At 42.0% G+C, this 16,693-nt stretch overlaps 2 protein-coding genes across 3 annotated transcripts in view; one reads left to right on the top strand and one right to left on the bottom strand.

Annotated features, from left to right (window-relative positions):
- Positions 1-11,195, bottom strand: part of Dis3 (exosome complex exonuclease RRP44-like protein Dis3) — a 52,712-nt gene extending 41,517 nt beyond the window's left edge. For both annotated transcript variants that reach the window (XM_037421097.2, XM_075880419.1), the window contains exons 1-13: positions 10,835-11,195; positions 10,521-10,678; positions 10,262-10,440; positions 10,094-10,173; positions 9,767-9,928; positions 7,472-7,612; positions 6,736-6,870; positions 4,802-4,939; positions 4,103-4,249; positions 2,861-2,977; positions 1,915-2,016; positions 1,758-1,822; positions 90-174 (exon numbers count right to left, since the gene is read on the bottom strand). In XM_037421097.2, the coding sequence (XP_037276994.2) occupies positions 90-174; positions 1,758-1,822; positions 1,915-2,016; positions 2,861-2,977; positions 4,103-4,249; positions 4,802-4,939; positions 6,736-6,870; positions 7,472-7,612; positions 9,767-9,928; positions 10,094-10,173; positions 10,262-10,440; positions 10,521-10,678; positions 10,835-11,053 (1,728 nt within the window). In that variant the 5' untranslated portion in view covers positions 11,054-11,195. The remainder of the gene's footprint in view (positions 1-89; positions 175-1,757; positions 1,823-1,914; positions 2,017-2,860; positions 2,978-4,102; positions 4,250-4,801; positions 4,940-6,735; positions 6,871-7,471; positions 7,613-9,766; positions 9,929-10,093; positions 10,174-10,261; positions 10,441-10,520; positions 10,679-10,834) is intronic.
- A 236-nt stretch (positions 11,196-11,431) lies between these two features.
- LOC119169255 (uncharacterized) lies at positions 11,432-14,464 on the top strand. The gene is made up of 5 exons (XM_075885932.1): positions 11,432-11,791; positions 13,775-13,842; positions 13,908-14,003; positions 14,109-14,261; positions 14,453-14,464. Exons 1-5 carry the CDS (start codon positions 11,683-11,685, stop codon positions 14,462-14,464), a joined length of 438 nt encoding a protein of 145 aa, XP_075742047.1. The 5' UTR covers positions 11,432-11,682.
- Positions 14,465-16,693: the final 2,229 nt, after the last annotated feature.

Here is a 16,693-nt window from a genome sequence, read left to right as displayed (position 1 = left end):
TCACACTTGGTACTTGTTTAGAATATTTGTGGCTCATTAAATACCCATGCAGTTGAGACAGAAGGAGACTAGCCCAACAGTTCCCTTACCCTGGACTTTATGATAGACTTGTGGAAGTCTGTATGGACAACTTCGGCTTCTGGTGTCATCTCCCAGACTACAGAAAAGGCCAACCTAAGAAAAACCAAGGCAACAGTGTTACACTCAAACCGATTTATAATGTAATGAGATATAATGGAATAATGGATATAACGAAGTAAATGAAACTTTCCTTGAAAGCTCCATTGAGAACCATGCATTTAAAACTTCGTTGTAATGAAGTAAATTTGACCGGTAAATCGATATAATGAACTAAATTAGTCTATCAAATAGTCTATCGAAAAAAAAAACACGACCGTAGTGTGTTAAGTACATTGTTTTCTGCGGAGTTCGACGCTTGTTCGACGCGGCTCTTTCATAACTCCCGCGCCGACTTTACAGCCATGCCCCATGCAACTGAGAGAGCCATCCTCCTCACACAGCCAGCGGAGAGAATTGAGGAAGCGCTCAGCGGGTAACATGACCAAGAAGTAGCGCCGCGGTGCAAAGCGATTTTTCTCTCACTTGGCAACGACTGCGTCTTCTCTGCTACCCTCTGCACTGAGAAAGGAGGAGTCCCCGCGACAGCTTCACTTTTTTTTTCTCTCTCTCCGCATGCGGCCTTCAATGGAGAAGGGTCTTCACGTGCAGAGACGGAAAAGGGAGAAGCGTGGCACAGGCGCATCGCAGATTGGCATTTGAAAGAGAGCAAACAAACCGCCACAGTCTTTTCTTTCCTTTTCTTTTCCTTCTTCACGCGCAGCATTGAGAGGTGCCGCTGCGGGATTGGGCATGGTGCTGAGAGCATTTTCGGAGAGCGGTATGTCTGAATTAACCATCCCAAATGCTTGCGCGTTTGAATTACAGGGCGTTTTCATCCATTGGAATACACATAGCTTTCACAGGGACCTCAGCATGAGTTCGAATTAAGCGTGTTCGAATCAATGAGATTCGACTGTGCTTATTTTCCATCGCACGGGTGGTCGCGTAGCGGTACATCAGGCCGCGAGGCGGTTTCCTTTTTTGCATGCTTATAGGTGTGCGCCCATCTGAGCATACATTGCCACAAACTTTTATAATCGATATGACAAAATAATGGATATAGCGAAATAATTGTCACTCCCCTTCAACTTCATTATAACGAGGTTTGAGTGTATATGTACTCTGGCTATGACGCAGAAAGCTATCAATTTCTGTAGGGTAAACGAAGACAAGCTGTGTCTCATATGAACAAAGAACACATTAACTGTTAAAATGAAAGAAAACTCATCATTTTGCATGCCAGTGAATTTTCCATGCAAGTCCTGCATTACTAATGGAGTCGCAGCACATGGTAGAAAACTATTCATGGTAAAGTTCGTTCTTCAAAAGACAAATAAATCCCCTTGCACAATATTACTGACATATAACAAACTTGAGAAATTTGGGCTGGCACTCTTTGATTACCCGAGTCCACACATACAACAGCCATCAAGTTTAATGTTGCGGTGGATCACCTGAAGCATTATAGGTAGCCTTTAGAGAGTAGTTCACAAGTTTCACAAAAGGAGACACCTAACTAAATTTAGTGCACACTGTATACCATCTTTGACAAGACAAGCTCAGCAAAGACAAAGTATAAGAAACACTGATTTTTCCAATGGCAAAAAGTAGTGTGAGAGCAGCCTGAGCCATCGTGCCTCTCCTCTCCTCCTCTCAAAGAACACAGGTCCGAGCTCAACAATTCTGGAACCATGTCTATCCTCTGCAAAGGCAGAACAGGGGGAGACACCCTAAGTAAGGCATAAACATGCTGAAGTGTGACAATGCTTCATGCGTGCGCTACTGGTGACTAACCTGGTCCACCAAGTATACAGTAGTACCCCTGTTGGCTGCTTCCTGGTCCAAGGCAGTCTTAGGCCGTACAAAATGGGAGACATCAGCAATGTGGACACCGACCTAAAGAAGTTGTGTGGAGGGCATGTTCAAGCACACTATATTTCGAGGATATCCTTCTAAACGCATGCCAAACTTGCAATAGATTGATGTTCAAACAAAATTTAATACTGTCCTGCTGCCACGGAAGATACCACTAAAACTAGCCAAGAAAAGACAACAATAAGCCAACTATGGTTCAAAGTTCATCTTTTAGTACTTCATGTTTCCTTCAAGTTGACAAGGCTGCTTCACACGTGAGATGACAGTAAAGCAAGCAGCTCAGGATAATACAAATTTACAGCAGTAAGGTTCACAGGACACATACCAAGTCCCTGCCCAGTAATTTTCTGGCAAAATACACAGTGCACCTAGCACTGAATTTCAGTCAGAGTTTTTCGTAATTTAAGTATATTGAAAAAAAAAAAAACAGCTGGCATGAGCTGATATATTCAAGAGCTTGACAAATCACTGCTTAGTTGAGACAAAAGCATTATATACTACAACAAGAACTGGCTAGAAACGGACAATAATTAAATATAATGACATTTTAAGAACTGTGGAGGAGCCAGTAATCAAAATGTATCATTCATTTTGCTTGGAAATCCATTTGATCTTTCGTGAACATGCATTCAGACTAACTTCGATCCTGCTCAACCAGTTTTCTGCTGTTTGGAGCTAGCAACTCCTAATACAGTATCAGTACGTTTGTTAACGTCATAAAGGCCTCACGGTTTTCGTTTGTGACATCAATGCCTGTATGCTGACATTGATAAGTAGCCTGCTCTACTAATAACCAGTCAAGCGTAGCGCTGGCAGGGCAGGTATGCTTATGGTCCAAAATGAATGAGCTCATCAGCGAGCTTACCTCGTAATTACCACTGGGGAGCTCCCTGCAGTGCAAGGCATCGTCGATATCCGTGCAGCCTGGAGGGTCCACGCTGCATATGCACAGGTGACGAAGGTCTTTGCGTCCTTGCTCCTCCTGTCACAGAACCGAAAAATGAAGTTATGCACATTCCTCATGCCAATGGAGAAGCTGCTTCATGCCAAGAAGTTCGGTACACCACCAAAACAGCGCATTTATTGAACAGCATGCTTCTTTTCACAGATGTCGCTAGAATCCCTGTTGCGTGCAGCTCTGTGCCAGGAAGGTATTGGTGTTCTTGACAGATAATGATTTGGGCTTCTAGATAGCTGGTGCACGTTGCATTAGTAACCTGCTGTGCATCATGGCTGAGTACTGTCAGTTTGTACCACTTTGACAAATTTTATGGCGATATACTGTTAGTTGTACAACTTGGTCATGGTTGAGATAGCTTATTTATGCATAAACTGGTTCAAGTGTGCTGGGGGTGGAAGCTTCCTTTGAATATTTAGTTGTAATACAGTCATTCTTAATCACTGGTTTCGTTTTATTTCAGGAAGTCCGATTCTCCATCACACACACTATGGGAATCAATAATCTTGAAAGTATTGCAAGTTGGTAAGGCATTGTGGCATACCAAAACATAGCAAGTTTCAATGACAAATGCGTCGTTTTGCCATTATGTCAAGTCTCATAGAGTAAACAGTACATTATTTGAACATTAAAACATGTTAAATAGCCAGACACAACGAGCACGATGAATAAATTCCGCTGAAACACCAGAGTATAATGAGGGACATGCAGCAAATGTCTAAGACAAATGCGTTGAGTAGCACCAATCTTTACCCCCAGCTGGAAGGTGTGCAAGCTCATTGTCAGTTAAAAGATATGCAGGTTTGAACAGGAGAAAACGTCCTACACGATGCACCTAGCGCGCTCCGGGTGTCTACCATGTAGGGATGTGCAGGTTTTACTGTGCCCTTTATGCGACATGGACGCCGCTTATTCTGAGAACTAGGGGCACGGACAGGTGTGGCTTTAAGCCGAGTCACACAAACTACGCTATCTTTAAATATTTTTGAGCCATGTGAACACCACAAAGACAGATTCAATGCACAGCTAAAGTACCTGGAGCCAAGAAGTGTACTGGTGGTCCTGTGACTTTTTGTCCCACAGGCAAGCCTTTTGCCACGTGACCCTTCTCAGAAGTGGCAAGACCTTCATATTTAAGGCAACACATACCTTAGGTCCAATAGTCCAAGGTGTTGAAGGAAGGCAGTCCAGCACAGCTCGTGAAAAGCATTGGTGTGGAATGTCGTGCTCCAACAGGAGGACTTGATTCTCAGTGGCCCTGTCTCCGATTTCACCAAGAGCGCGTACCAAATGGCCCTGAAAAAGTACATGTATTAAAACAAACACACGCACCATGTCTCAGTGGCAGCGATCGCAAAAATTTCACTGGGGAGATGCTGAATGCAGAGTGTCACACTAATCTTTATGACTTGACAGAGAGAGCCTAAATCAAGTTTCCATTGAAACACTAAATTATATCCAGTACCGATATCTTGTTCAGTGTCCCCCCACTAAAATCACCTCTTCTGACTGCAGTTCTTCTGAATAAGTTAAACCAAAAAGGTTTAAGTCCACTGCATGCACAGACCTTTGTATGTACATGTAACACTTCATAGTATTGTGCCTGCTTTTTCCAAATAAATGTTAACACATAAACTAAAAGGCCAGGAGGTCATCTCAGTACCAAATATGAAAAGAAGGCTGCATCGTTATGAAATTTTGTTTTAAATTCAAGGAAAACAAACACCAATAACACAAGAGAACCTTAGCCAGTGAATAAAAGCCAGCAAACTACCTCTACCCACAGCGTCAAAGTAGGGGACTTACCTGTAATTCCACTGAAAGAAAAAACAAAGCATCTTCACTCACCAGTGGGTATCGAGAGTCTCTCGGCCAGCTGTCTATGGAAACCACAATGCGTTGTCGGCACAAGGTCTCGGCTTGCCGTGTCTCGATGCGTATCTTGGGGATTCTTCGTTCAGCCGGCACAAATAAATGCCGGGTAGCCTGAGCACATGTAGCGAAAACGTTAGTTTCATGCATGATGTGCTAAGACACACAATCCTATGTTGCAGGATACAGACAAGCTAAATACGTATGTGAATTTATGCATTTGAATCCCCATCTTAGCACATCTCCTCTATATGTGACAGTAATACTTTGTATAATGCCTATGACATTATGCTTTTGTCATGAAGATTAAATTTATGGAAACAATGCATGATTGTCCACATTGCTTATTAGTTCATTTTCATCTCAAGTCATCAATTTCATACCGATACTCCACTTCAGTAGTGCCTTGCAGCACTGTGGAAGCTGCAGAGCTGTTAGCCAATAGAAAAGCAAAAGCTCCTCAATAGGTGTTCATCCGCATCCATCGTCTGCTCATTGTCTCTTTGGTGTCGGCTTACTTACTCTCGATACTCGCTCCCTGCAGTTACTATCACACGCCAAAACCTTTTTGGAAATGCCTTTCGGGAATGCCTTCATGTTCAGAAACTCACTCGTTCAAGGTGCGCTCGCCCGTGTTTGTGAAAAATGGAGTTCTTTCTGTTACAACTTCTATACTCGTGCTTTCATCAGGTTCTTTTTCGACAGCCCCAAATGCATTTAGTGCTATTAACCTTGCTTTTTTCAGAAAATACTGGTTGTTTGACCAACAGCGTTCTGCAGATTCAGTCGATGCACTTTCATCAGAGGCCATCGCGTATTCTTCTTCAGTGCAAGAGCAAATTATTGACACAGAAAACAATATAGACAAGGTGTTTCACATTGCCAATGCATTATTGTCACTAATGCTGTGGTGCCTGCTCAGTTCTACAGCTCGGAATGCCTTGGTAGTCCTAGTGAAATCATCCAGCCAAGGTGGTCTAGTGGCTAAGGTACTCGGCTGCGGACCAGCAAGTCGCGGGATCGAATCTCGGCTGCGGCAGCTGCATTTCCAATGGAGACGGAAATGTTGTAGGCCTGTGTGCTCAGATTTTCGTGCATGTTAAAGAACCCCAGGTGGTCGAAATTTCCGGTCTTCCACTACGGCGCCTCTCATAATCATATGGCGATTTTGGGACGTTAAACCCCACATATCAATCAATCAGTCCTAGTAGAATCATAACAAATGAGCTATCCAAATAATAGCAAAAAAAGATACCTAATGGTTTGTCCTGAGCATTAGATGAGACTAAGTGATGACAGATTATACTGCCTAGTTCTTCCTCTCTGGGCAAAGACGAAGTTAGAAGCACGAATTCGGATGAAAGCAAATGGTCTGGGTTTTATGTGGGCTGCTATGTTGCTTAATGCATCACAGTTAGAGTGGCTATTACAGTTACCCGCCAGTGATAGCCGCAATACTTCAGTAAAAGTGAAGTGCATGCGCGAAGGGCCTAAAGCACTATGTATCCCTTTAACATGTGATGCAGGAACCCCCGTTCAAAACCCGGGTATCTCGTTGATAGTGAAACAGTCACATCCAAAACTGTATTATGTGCTACTCAAGGATACTGCCTGTGTACTTCGCATAGCTTAGGCAGTGCTGCAAGGAAGTTGTGAGATGGAGTATAAAGGCATGCTCCCATCCCTACGGGTGGTGAAATAAAGCTAATCAATAGGCATTCGACTGTATTTGATTATTCCACAATCTTGGCTAGAACATCATAAACTGGACAGACACTACAAGCATGCAATCAATTAGGTCAATCTCACACTATCGTAAAACACGCTCTTAATATGTTACTTTTTGCTAAAAAGATGAACTTGCTTAAATAGATAAAAGTTAATAAGAAAACAGCGTAAAGCCAACACACCTCCTTGATCGTAGACGGTGCAAGAATCCCACAGTACGGTCGCCACTTTCGCCTCAAAATACCCACTATGCGACCACTTGGAACGCGTTTGGATTTGGCAGGGCCTGGTTTCAGCTTCACAGACTCTTCTTCATCCTGATGGAAATAGAGGCACGCTTTTAACACTCAATATCAGTTTGCCTTTACTGAGCTAGTTGTAAGACTATAAAGATACTTGACGAACGGTACAGTGCTGTGAAAAACACACAGTGGCACGTGAAACATCTGTGGCAGCAACGGAGCTCAGGAAGGCTGATCTAATACAATTCATTGTTATGACGACTCCCACACTCTTTCTCTTAGGCATTCTCAAGAATGCTAAAACTAAGAAAGCACAGCTTGATGCAATGTAACTTTCACAAATACACATCACAGTAGGCTAGTATGTGTGCAGTTTTCATACAACAATCTTGATTTAATTATACATGACGTAAAATTTTTGGCACAGCAACGCTTTTTAGAGCGAGCAGACTAATCATGTGAATGACATTTCCAGTCGCAAATGAGACAAGAGTTAGCCACAAATTACCAAGCCCACAGCTAATGTATAGAAAAGTTGTGTCTGTTGAAATTCAAGCGGCCGATATTGTCCATATTATCTGAGCTGTCCACTATAACAATAATTTACAGTGGATATTAATTAGTATAGAAATACTTAAGCGTAAACACATATAACCAATTTTGGACAAGATCTCACGGTTTTGTCTTCTTCATCTTGCGTTTCATCCACAAGTACAAGTCCAGATGGCAGTGACCACTGGTCTTCAGGAAAAATCTCCACCACCACCAAGTCCTCATGAACAGCTCGGTTCAAGTTGCTTCTGCCTTGAATCAATATCTTTATTGAGGAGAGAAAAACCAAGATAATGAGCACATGGATTTATTGACAGCATCAGATTAAAGTAAAGGTTGAGAAAATGCGATGAACCCATGAAGCCAATCTAGGAGAGATTTTAGTGCACTGGCATAGCAGACAATCAGTCAGTGGTTAAAATTTGAAAAGTTGAGTTACAAATGGACTAACGATCAAACACAATGATGCAGAAGGGCTACGACCTGACACTGTCAGTTAGAAAAAAGAATAAATTAAAAGCTTTATTTCTGGTTAAAGGAAAGGGGGCAATAGGACAGAGGGCGGAGGAAAGCAGCTGCTTAAAGTTGTCCTCTACACTCTCAGCCCACTCCAGGATGCCTTCCCGAATGTCAGGCCTCGAAAGGGGGAAGAGGGTGTTTAGGGCAGTGCCGTATAATGTGGTTTAAGTCTGCTGTGGAAAAGGTTCAGAATGTACAATAGAGAGAAGGGTAACATGACAGATGAATGCACTGTAGGGGGTAAGGGGAACAAAAGGTGAGAGTCTGCAGCTGTCACTGCAAAATTTCGCACTCGCGCGGGGATCTGCGCAACAGTGGTGGGAAGATCAATCGATAGCGTGTGCAAGTCTCATGAAATGAAATAAGGCGATTTTATACTGTAAACAGCGCTTCTTACGAAGCGAGTTGAAACACATCGTATGCATGTGCCCAGACTATAAATAATCTGGCACTGGCATGAACCGCCTCATTTCCGGCAAGGCCCACATGCACGGGAGTCCAGATTAGTGCTACAATTTGATCGAGGGTATCAGTCACGATAGTAGATAAATTAGATATATTCAGGGCCAAGGCTATAGCCCCCTCTTCCACTCCCTCTGAAGAGGCAGGAATGGAGTCAGCCACAGCGACTCGGCTGTGAGTTTATTACTGATATTGCATAATGGTTCCTGCTCCCGAAATCAGCAGTATCAACATAGAGAATATCATTTGAGGAGGAGAATTGTTTCTTTAGGGCCTTTGCGCACTGCTTCTTGTGCTGTTCGTGGTGCACAGGATGCATGTTTTTGGGAAGAGAGGGAATGTAGAGGTTCTCATGTTATGTAGTGTGGAATAATAAACTTAGCCTTAGTGATGGGTGCAAGAGTGACAGAAAGAGTTTGTAGCATGTATCAACCTGTCACGGTGTCAGAAAGACTGTTATACAGTGATGCATATAATATGTGCTTGCCCGAGTTCGGTAAGGGTGTTGAAGGTGCCAATACACATAAGTCTTACAGAGGAAGTTCGCATAGGCACCCCTAAAGCGAACTTATATGTCTTGAGTAAAGGGATAACATATCTGATCAGATTTTGATTGAAAAATGTAGATAAGCTGTTGAAAAACAACCATAACTTGTGTCCTTTGCTTGAGAAGAAAAAACAGCATGCAACATTCCATCTGATGAACTCTTTGATCGCTGTCATAGCTCTGCAATCCGAACTGATGCATTCGTACAACTTGTTCTATTCCTTTCACCAGGGTCACTGGTCGCATTATAATCATCTCCGAAACTGCCATTTTGTACTACACGTCAGTTAACCAAAACTCCAACCCAAGTTCTCTCATTGTATATAGTTAAGTGTGCTGAACTCAAATGTGTTTCTGCCCTATGCATAAGCAACTTTAGCATATACTGCAATTATTCAGGCTTGTATGTACACTGTTACTAAGAAGACAGACCTTTAAAACACAGATACATTCTTTTTTCTTTAATATCTTCTTGGTACAATCAAGCCCACTGGTAATGATTTCACATAAAGCGATATTTTGCCACTGCAAACACTTTATCTGAAAAAATATGCATAGCATGATGAAACTTGTGAGTGATAGTTGGTATCATCATGACAGTTTGTGCAAAATGTTATAATTTTAAGTCAAAGATAACCTATGGTGAAACTTGCTACATAAATTTCAAAATAAAAGATGACCAATAACATTTGTCAAAAGTTTGTTGCACTGTTCATCAGGCATAGCATGTGATAGCAACACACCTGTCTTTCAACTACTCTCGCATACCACTAGCCACCTTCTTCTAGGCAAACAAGCAACAGTAATCAACACAGCAAAGCCAAAACATCACATTAGAATGTACAGCCCGACATGACGCACATACAGAGGGAAGAGAAAAGGGTAACTCACACTACGAGATTCTTCGTCATCACCCAATACAACATTTCCTTCCAAGTAGTTGTCTCGGCTAGCCTGAAACTTTCCCTGTTCAAAACGACCACTCTTGATGCCAAGGTGCAGTTCTGCCTGAGGCAAGTGTTCAGGATAGATGCAGTGGCGATCAGCTTTTTTCTGTTCAAAAAAAAAAAAAAGAAATGGCAAGAACAACATTAGCTAATTACGTATTATCACTAATGTGGGGCCAACTTGAGCTCAGATTTGCTTATTACTAAGATTCGTTTACTACTAAGTCATTAATCATAAATCAAAAGCACATTTAAGTGGGGTGAATCTTACAGCTGCTTCGTCAAGTTCGAGTTTTGCAAGCTTGTCCAGGAGACCTGGATGGTCCTTGAGGCTGCGAACGTATTCTGCAACTGCAATGACAAAAAATTGGGACAAAATGCGACAGATGTACGACAAGCGCAACGCGTTCGAAGAACTAATTCGATTCGTAATACTCACACGTGCATGCTTTGAGGCCCTGTGCCTGCGCCTTGGTGCGATTCTCTTCATCATTGGTGAGAAGCACAACGTCCACTCTATTTGATAGGTGCTCGCAATACCAACTGACGCTGGTGCGGATAGCACGATCGTTGCGGTCATTGGCACTTTCACCGGCTTCACGTTCTATGTATGTCTCCCTGGGTTAATGTACGAAAACTCGAGTCATTCCGCGACCAACGCACAATCGTAAAGAAAGTAACTGCGTGCAGTTACGTACTTGTGGTGCTCGTTTGTAAAAACAAAGAAGTGTCGGTCCTTGTTCCCCAGAATCTCGCGGATGGCGTTGTAACCGGGAGCATGTCGATGTCTTAGTTCTTGCTGAACTGTCTGCAGTATAATGACGTTCTTGAAGACAGAGTCCTTTAATACGTCTATCTGCGTCACCGAAAATGCACTGTATTAGTGATGCCTGATACTTGCACACACACACACACACACACACACACACACATTTTGAGCAGCAAGCGTTCAATGTAGTTATCCTTCAATATCGGATAGCTGAGAAACTTCCAAGAAAACTTGACCACATACCTGATGTAAAACTACGTTAGTGTCTGGCACAACGTAGTGGGGCGATGGGAAAAGGTCGCTAAAACTTTGTGGCAGCGATTCGAGGTTGGGATTTTCGTGTTTGCATATCTTGCAGAGTTTCGATCCACACCAAATGTCATCACGAAGGTAGTGTTCTCTAACGATCTTGAGCACGTTCCCTTTCTTAGTTTTCTTCACGAAAGTCTTAGACGTCAGCATCTTTAAGGCTCACCACATTAGAACCCGTCAAGTTTTAAAAACTGCTTAAAATCATCCAGCGTTCTTTACAAAGTGCCGAACTGCGGCGTTTCAGTTTACTTAAAACACGCCGACTAGACGCCAGGAGTAAATCCTACCGCTTGCGTGCCTATTATTGGCGTAATATCTACCTTTCATCGAGAATAACAAAATAAGGCTTTTTGTATAAAAAAAAGTTTAGTTACTTAGAAATTATTTGTTGCTTAAAAGCATTAATTTAATGTAAAAGTGTTAAATTGTAGCTTTAATCACACTATTAAATCTCACAAAACTGGCATTTTATTAGCCACACGCTCGAAAATTAGCGCGCGTTTTGAAATTTGTAATTGTGTCAAACTGGGAAGTAAATTCACATTCATGGCCAGCGAGAGACCGAGCTAAAATTTACTGGTGATTGCCCCAGATGCAAGGGTGAGAAATGGAGCTCTGGCTAGCTGCCTGCGCTACTAAGCTTCGTTAAAAGCAATTTGTTAATGCCTTGCCACTAAACACCGCAGTTCGCGTAGTGGGTATGATCCATTCTCGGCGGCGAAGCAAGCAAGAAAAAGGCGGTAGCTGGGGCCACGAACAGCGACAAATTTCCGGACAAGATGAGGTCGATTCTTGCGATGCTGATCCTCGCTGTCGTTGCCCTGAGGACCGCCGGTCAACAACGCGACGAGGAACTTCCCTTCGACGACCTTATGGCCACCATTTGTCGTTAGTATACAACATGCGTTCGTGTTTGTAAAAGAGCCGCGAGTGTGCCCAGGCAGTTATCGTTTTGCATCGAAATCTGCTAGAGCGTGCAGTCAATTTCTCGTCATAAGGCAGATAAACATTCAAACGTGGAAATAAGCGCACTTAGCAACTCCTTTGGAGTGCCCCACTGGCATAGCATGCACACTACTGAAGTGTGCCCTCCCGCAAAACGGAGACTTACTGATCTGAATGAGACAACGTGGTTATGCAATAACTTTAATGGTTAGGGTATAAATCAATCCTCGATGAATTGACAATGAATTAACTCGACATATGGAGGCTGTCTTAAAATTTGCGTACAGAGCACATATGCTGTGTCATCATAGGTCGGCGAAAATTGTGAAGCTCACTCAGACTCACCCATGAATTATATTTCGTGCTTAGGGTTCACTCATCAAAATTTTCATGAGCCGAACTCACTTTGTCTCAGATTCACGTCTCGATCCCAGTTTGAGTGAGTCCAGCTTAGTCGACTCACGAGTCCATTAACCTAGAATTAGCTTGTTTGAGCATGGTGTCGATGCTTTTTTACACAACAATGTCAAGTAAAACATCAGTGCTATTTTTGGCGCCTTCTGTTAGAGTACCTTGGAATACGAGTTATGAGGGTCTGCAAACTAGTAAGGACATTTTTCTTGAAAGAGATGGCAACATAAAATATGTCTCTCCGGAACTTCTCCGGAAAAGCAGGAGAATGTCAAGGCACCCACTACGTAATTTACACGTGGACCATAGGTCGGCATAAAAAGCGGCACTTGCTCAGACTCGCGCGAAGATATATCTTGCGCTTCGGACTCACTCGGACTCAGATTCCCCAAAATTTTCCTGGGCTGGACTCGCTCAACCTCACACTCATTAAAACTTTATTTGACCGGACTCACTCGACACAAGCTCACCAAGATAATTACTCCTCTACACTCACTTCGACTCACAGCTCGATCAGAGTCTGAGTGAGTCAACTCATGAGTGAGTTCGCCGACTTATGTGTGCCACATCAGAAAACATAATTGTTCATTTCTACCAGTTAAAATTGGTGCAAGGCAAAAGATGTAAGACTGAACAATGCAAGATTTCATAAAGGGCATTTTTTTTCTTATTTTTAATGTGATGCACTATGCTTGAGGGGGTAATATAGAGAAAAAATAAGTTGTCTTAAAATGAATAAACTGCACTCTGAGAACTCTAATGTGATAAGCTCACTTTCATAACTTCATTATTAGCAGAGAATATTAAGGTTGAAGGTTCATTTTTAAAATTTTGCACCATAATCACCGTGCTTGACGTAAAAAAATTCTACAATCTAGTTTTCGTACTTTTGCGACATCGATGAGATTTTCGGAGACTTCATATGCTAAGTCTATGGCGCCCACAGATTACAATGTACTTCAATTTCATCGATTAGAAGGTACGTAGGACCCAGCAGACGCCTTTAAAATTTATGACGTCACAGTGTCTGGTGCTTGAATCTCAAGATGGCGTCTCCACCCGCAGTTTCCTTTCCTGCATTTTCTAACTTAACAAGTTTCATGTCGTGAGAAGTGTGGTGTTTTCGGTGTCGTGAAATTGTACCTTACTAATACGCGAAAAAGCATTTTGGTCTTTAGTGTCCTTTCAACATAACCACAAGATTTGTACCTCACTATAAGGTTCAGTATTAACAGCTGATTTATGGGCATTTCTTACCTACATACAGTTACGGTGAGCTTATCGAATAAAGCACACAATGTAAGACGCGGAACTGTTTTTAGCCTAGCCCATCTAAGGTGGTGCTGTAATCTATGCTCCGAGACTTATACTACTCATGTGCTTGTGTGCCAAATCATTCAAGGGCATGCAGTACACATTTAAAATAAAATGTAAGCTTTGAGTCTACATAAAAGTATTTTTGTTGAGGTTTGGTTATAGTGCTGTTTACGAGTAAAAGCAACTTTTTTTTTTCAGGTAAATATGAGAATGTGGCAGACAGAAAAGACGCCATCACGTGCGTTGGGGACCGAATGGATATTGAAGTAAGGTGCCTCTGAGGTTCTAGTGAATTAAGAACTGCCTTCACGAAACTACACTTCATTTGCAGCTAGAAGCCATTGTGACAGAGTGCCTCCAGAGACAGTACAGATTTGGCAAAATCAGTGCTCAAACTTTTGACATGCTGTGTGATGACGACAGCAGAGTAAGTCAGCAAATTTCAACTGAAGTAGCGTGTGGTTACATACGCTGTAAAAAACTCTGGCCATGAGCTGTTTCTAACTTTATTTGACCATTTCCTTTATGCTAGAAAATGGATCGCGTCTATGACTGCGTCGATGACCAGGCAGACAGCCAAGGCGGCCGCGATTGGACTCTCGATGAGGTCGCAAAATACGTCCAGGTAATTGTGTCCTATGTGCTACAGTTTTTCCAACATTTCAACATGTACAGATATCCCTTAGTGTGCATGTCGCTTATTATTTCAAAGATTCTTATAAATCTCGCCTCACAATACTACCTCTTGGTGTCCCAACCGACACCGTAGAGGAGCGTCGAAAAGCCCTTCGAAACCTCATATGCAGGACCACCCTGTGGCACATGACAAACTTCCTAGTTCTTTTTATTTGATTATATCCTATTCATTTTTTCCAGAGAGTCAAGTAAAGTTGAATTGTCATACGAATAGCATAAAATCACCAGCCAAATTATAGTCTAAGTGGAAAAAACACTCTAGCGACAACCAAGACGGAAAAAAGGACGTTAGAGAGGTCGGTACCACCAAGAAGGCTAGTTTCAGAGCCGGCCGAATAGTCACCCCTGACGAAGAGACCGAATCGGTGCCGAGATGTCGGGTCAGCTTACAGTTTTTGAATCTTGACTTTAGAAATTTTGGAGAGGTATTTCACCCAAATGTGTTTACTTTTAAACTCACCAACCACTCTCTCAGTGAGATTTTATATATATATCTTGTTGCTTCGATGTCAAGGCAACAATTTTTCAGTTCGCTTTACGATGTGAGCTTGCTTGGCGTGCTCCCTCATTGCGAAGTATGCAAACCGTATAGTAGCTTGCAGTATCGTTCGCACTTTGTGCTACAGGGCTGTCTGCAGAACCAGTGTATGTAAGAGAAAGTGCGCACAATGTGCTTTATTTGTCTCGGTCTCTGTGCACTAGTAGTGGAGACAGTCCTGCAACACAATGTGCCAATGATACTGCAAGCTGCTGTATACGGCTTCTATACTTCGCAATGGGCACGCCATGCAAGCTCACATCCCCTTCCATACATCTCGCACCTTGTCGCTACCTGCAATGAGTGTTAGCTGAAAGGGTGGCCACGTGCTTTTCGGTGAAGTGGTAACAAAGGAACGTAGGGCTCATTCTGAAGGCACACTTCAAAAATTATTTTGTTTCTTAAAACAAAAAATAATTTGATTAGACTTTTTTTTTCATTGCTTAATCATCGAATGGTCTATCAAACGCTGCATCGCGAGAATTTTTGCTTGGACCACATCAGTAGAAAAAATACGCTCAAATATGGGACACGTCGCATATTTCTGCCACTTTAAAATTTTTTGCCCGAAATATTCGAAGTTTAATTTGCCCCAAAACATTTTTGTACAACAGTAAGCTTTCCTGAAAACCACAATATTATTAATATTGCTTAAAGAGAGTCCCAGTTCACATAGCAAAAAAAAATGGCAATCTTTGAAATTTTTCGTGGTTTTTGAAAAGGCCTAACTGCTAGGCAAACGCCAAAATTTTTGTTTGCTTTGATAGCACTACTACACAAAACCTCTTCAGTAGTTCAAGCGCTGTTTCGAATTCCTGCAAGCAAATATCAATTTTATATACTATTTTTCTATTGTGCACATTTCGGCAAAAGCAAGCGGACTTTGAGGGGGCTTCACGTTCTCAAAAAATATTTTCGAGCAAAAACGTTTGGCCACAGTACTCCATGGTGTATACGTGTAAATCATTATCAGCAGAATCTGCGATGGTCCAGCACCATGTCATGAAGACACCTAAATGACCCATATATATATATATATATATATATATATATATATATATATATCAGTTGAGGTGAATCAGAACACGTGTTATGTTCAGGTAGCTAGCTGAAAATTTGCACTAAATTGCATATTGTAATTGCAAAATTTAAGCAGGGCAGCAATGAATTTATACGATATAATCAAAAGTCCCAGCTCTACAGTAACACATTCAAGATATATAGAGACAAAACGCACTGGAATTTCTTATAACGTGGGAAGCATTTTGGACGTTACTTTCGAGTAACAGTATAGCTAGGTGGGTTAGTTTGCGCCACATTTTGATATAAATCTCTTTAAGCGCTAATAAACTTCTGAGAACTATTAAGGGAGCGCATGGGGTGCGGGTTTCTCTTCTTTGTGCTGCAACACTTATTTGCCCTCAAAATTTTGAATCAATACTACTTACCTTCAAGTACTGTACCCAAGGAAGTTGCTAAAACCTCGCACCTCCTGAAATCCTACATTTATCTCACCTTTATAAGTAGAAGGCTACAACGGCATAATGGGGACAAAGAGCCTTGCTCATCACCTGCGACCACGATACAATTGACAGAGCTTGCAGGTAGTTTTCTCAAAACTTGTGCAATGCCTTACTGTTAGTGGACTCGACTTGTGCTCAGCTTCCAGCTAAACCTGAAGCACTTGATAATGAAGTGAAATGAGCAAACTTTGTGAAGTAACAATTAGCTCTTTAGAAGACGAACAAACACATATTAATTGCATTTTCTGTCATGGGCAATTTCTTCTACAGGAAGTTTTATTAAAAAATCTGTGGATAGATATAAAACAGGAGACATTAGACGCTCAAATCAAATCACAAATAATTATTGGGCAGCAATGT

The sequence above is a fragment of the Rhipicephalus microplus genome, chromosome 2 (genome assembly GCF_043290135.1).
Source record: "Rhipicephalus microplus isolate Deutch F79 chromosome 2, USDA_Rmic, whole genome shotgun sequence".
Classification (NCBI taxonomy): domain Eukaryota; kingdom Metazoa; phylum Arthropoda; class Arachnida; order Ixodida; family Ixodidae; genus Rhipicephalus; species Rhipicephalus microplus.
The sequence above is the reverse complement of the archived record's forward strand: the minus strand, read 5'-3'. Positions and strand labels throughout refer to the sequence as shown.

Bases quoted from the DNA above. Each gene is read 5' to 3' on its own strand.
- LOC119169255 (XM_075885932.1), top strand. From the start codon at position 11,683: ATGAGGTCGATTCTTGCGATGCTGATCCTCGCTGTCGTTGCCCTGAGG. The intron at 11,792-13,774 runs GTTAGTATACAA...TTTTTTTTTCAG, and splicing joins CCTTATGGCCACCATTTGTC to GTAAATATGAGAATGTGGCA. The intron at 13,843-13,907 runs GTAAGGTGCCTC...CTTCATTTGCAG, and splicing joins GGGACCGAATGGATATTGAA to CTAGAAGCCATTGTGACAGA.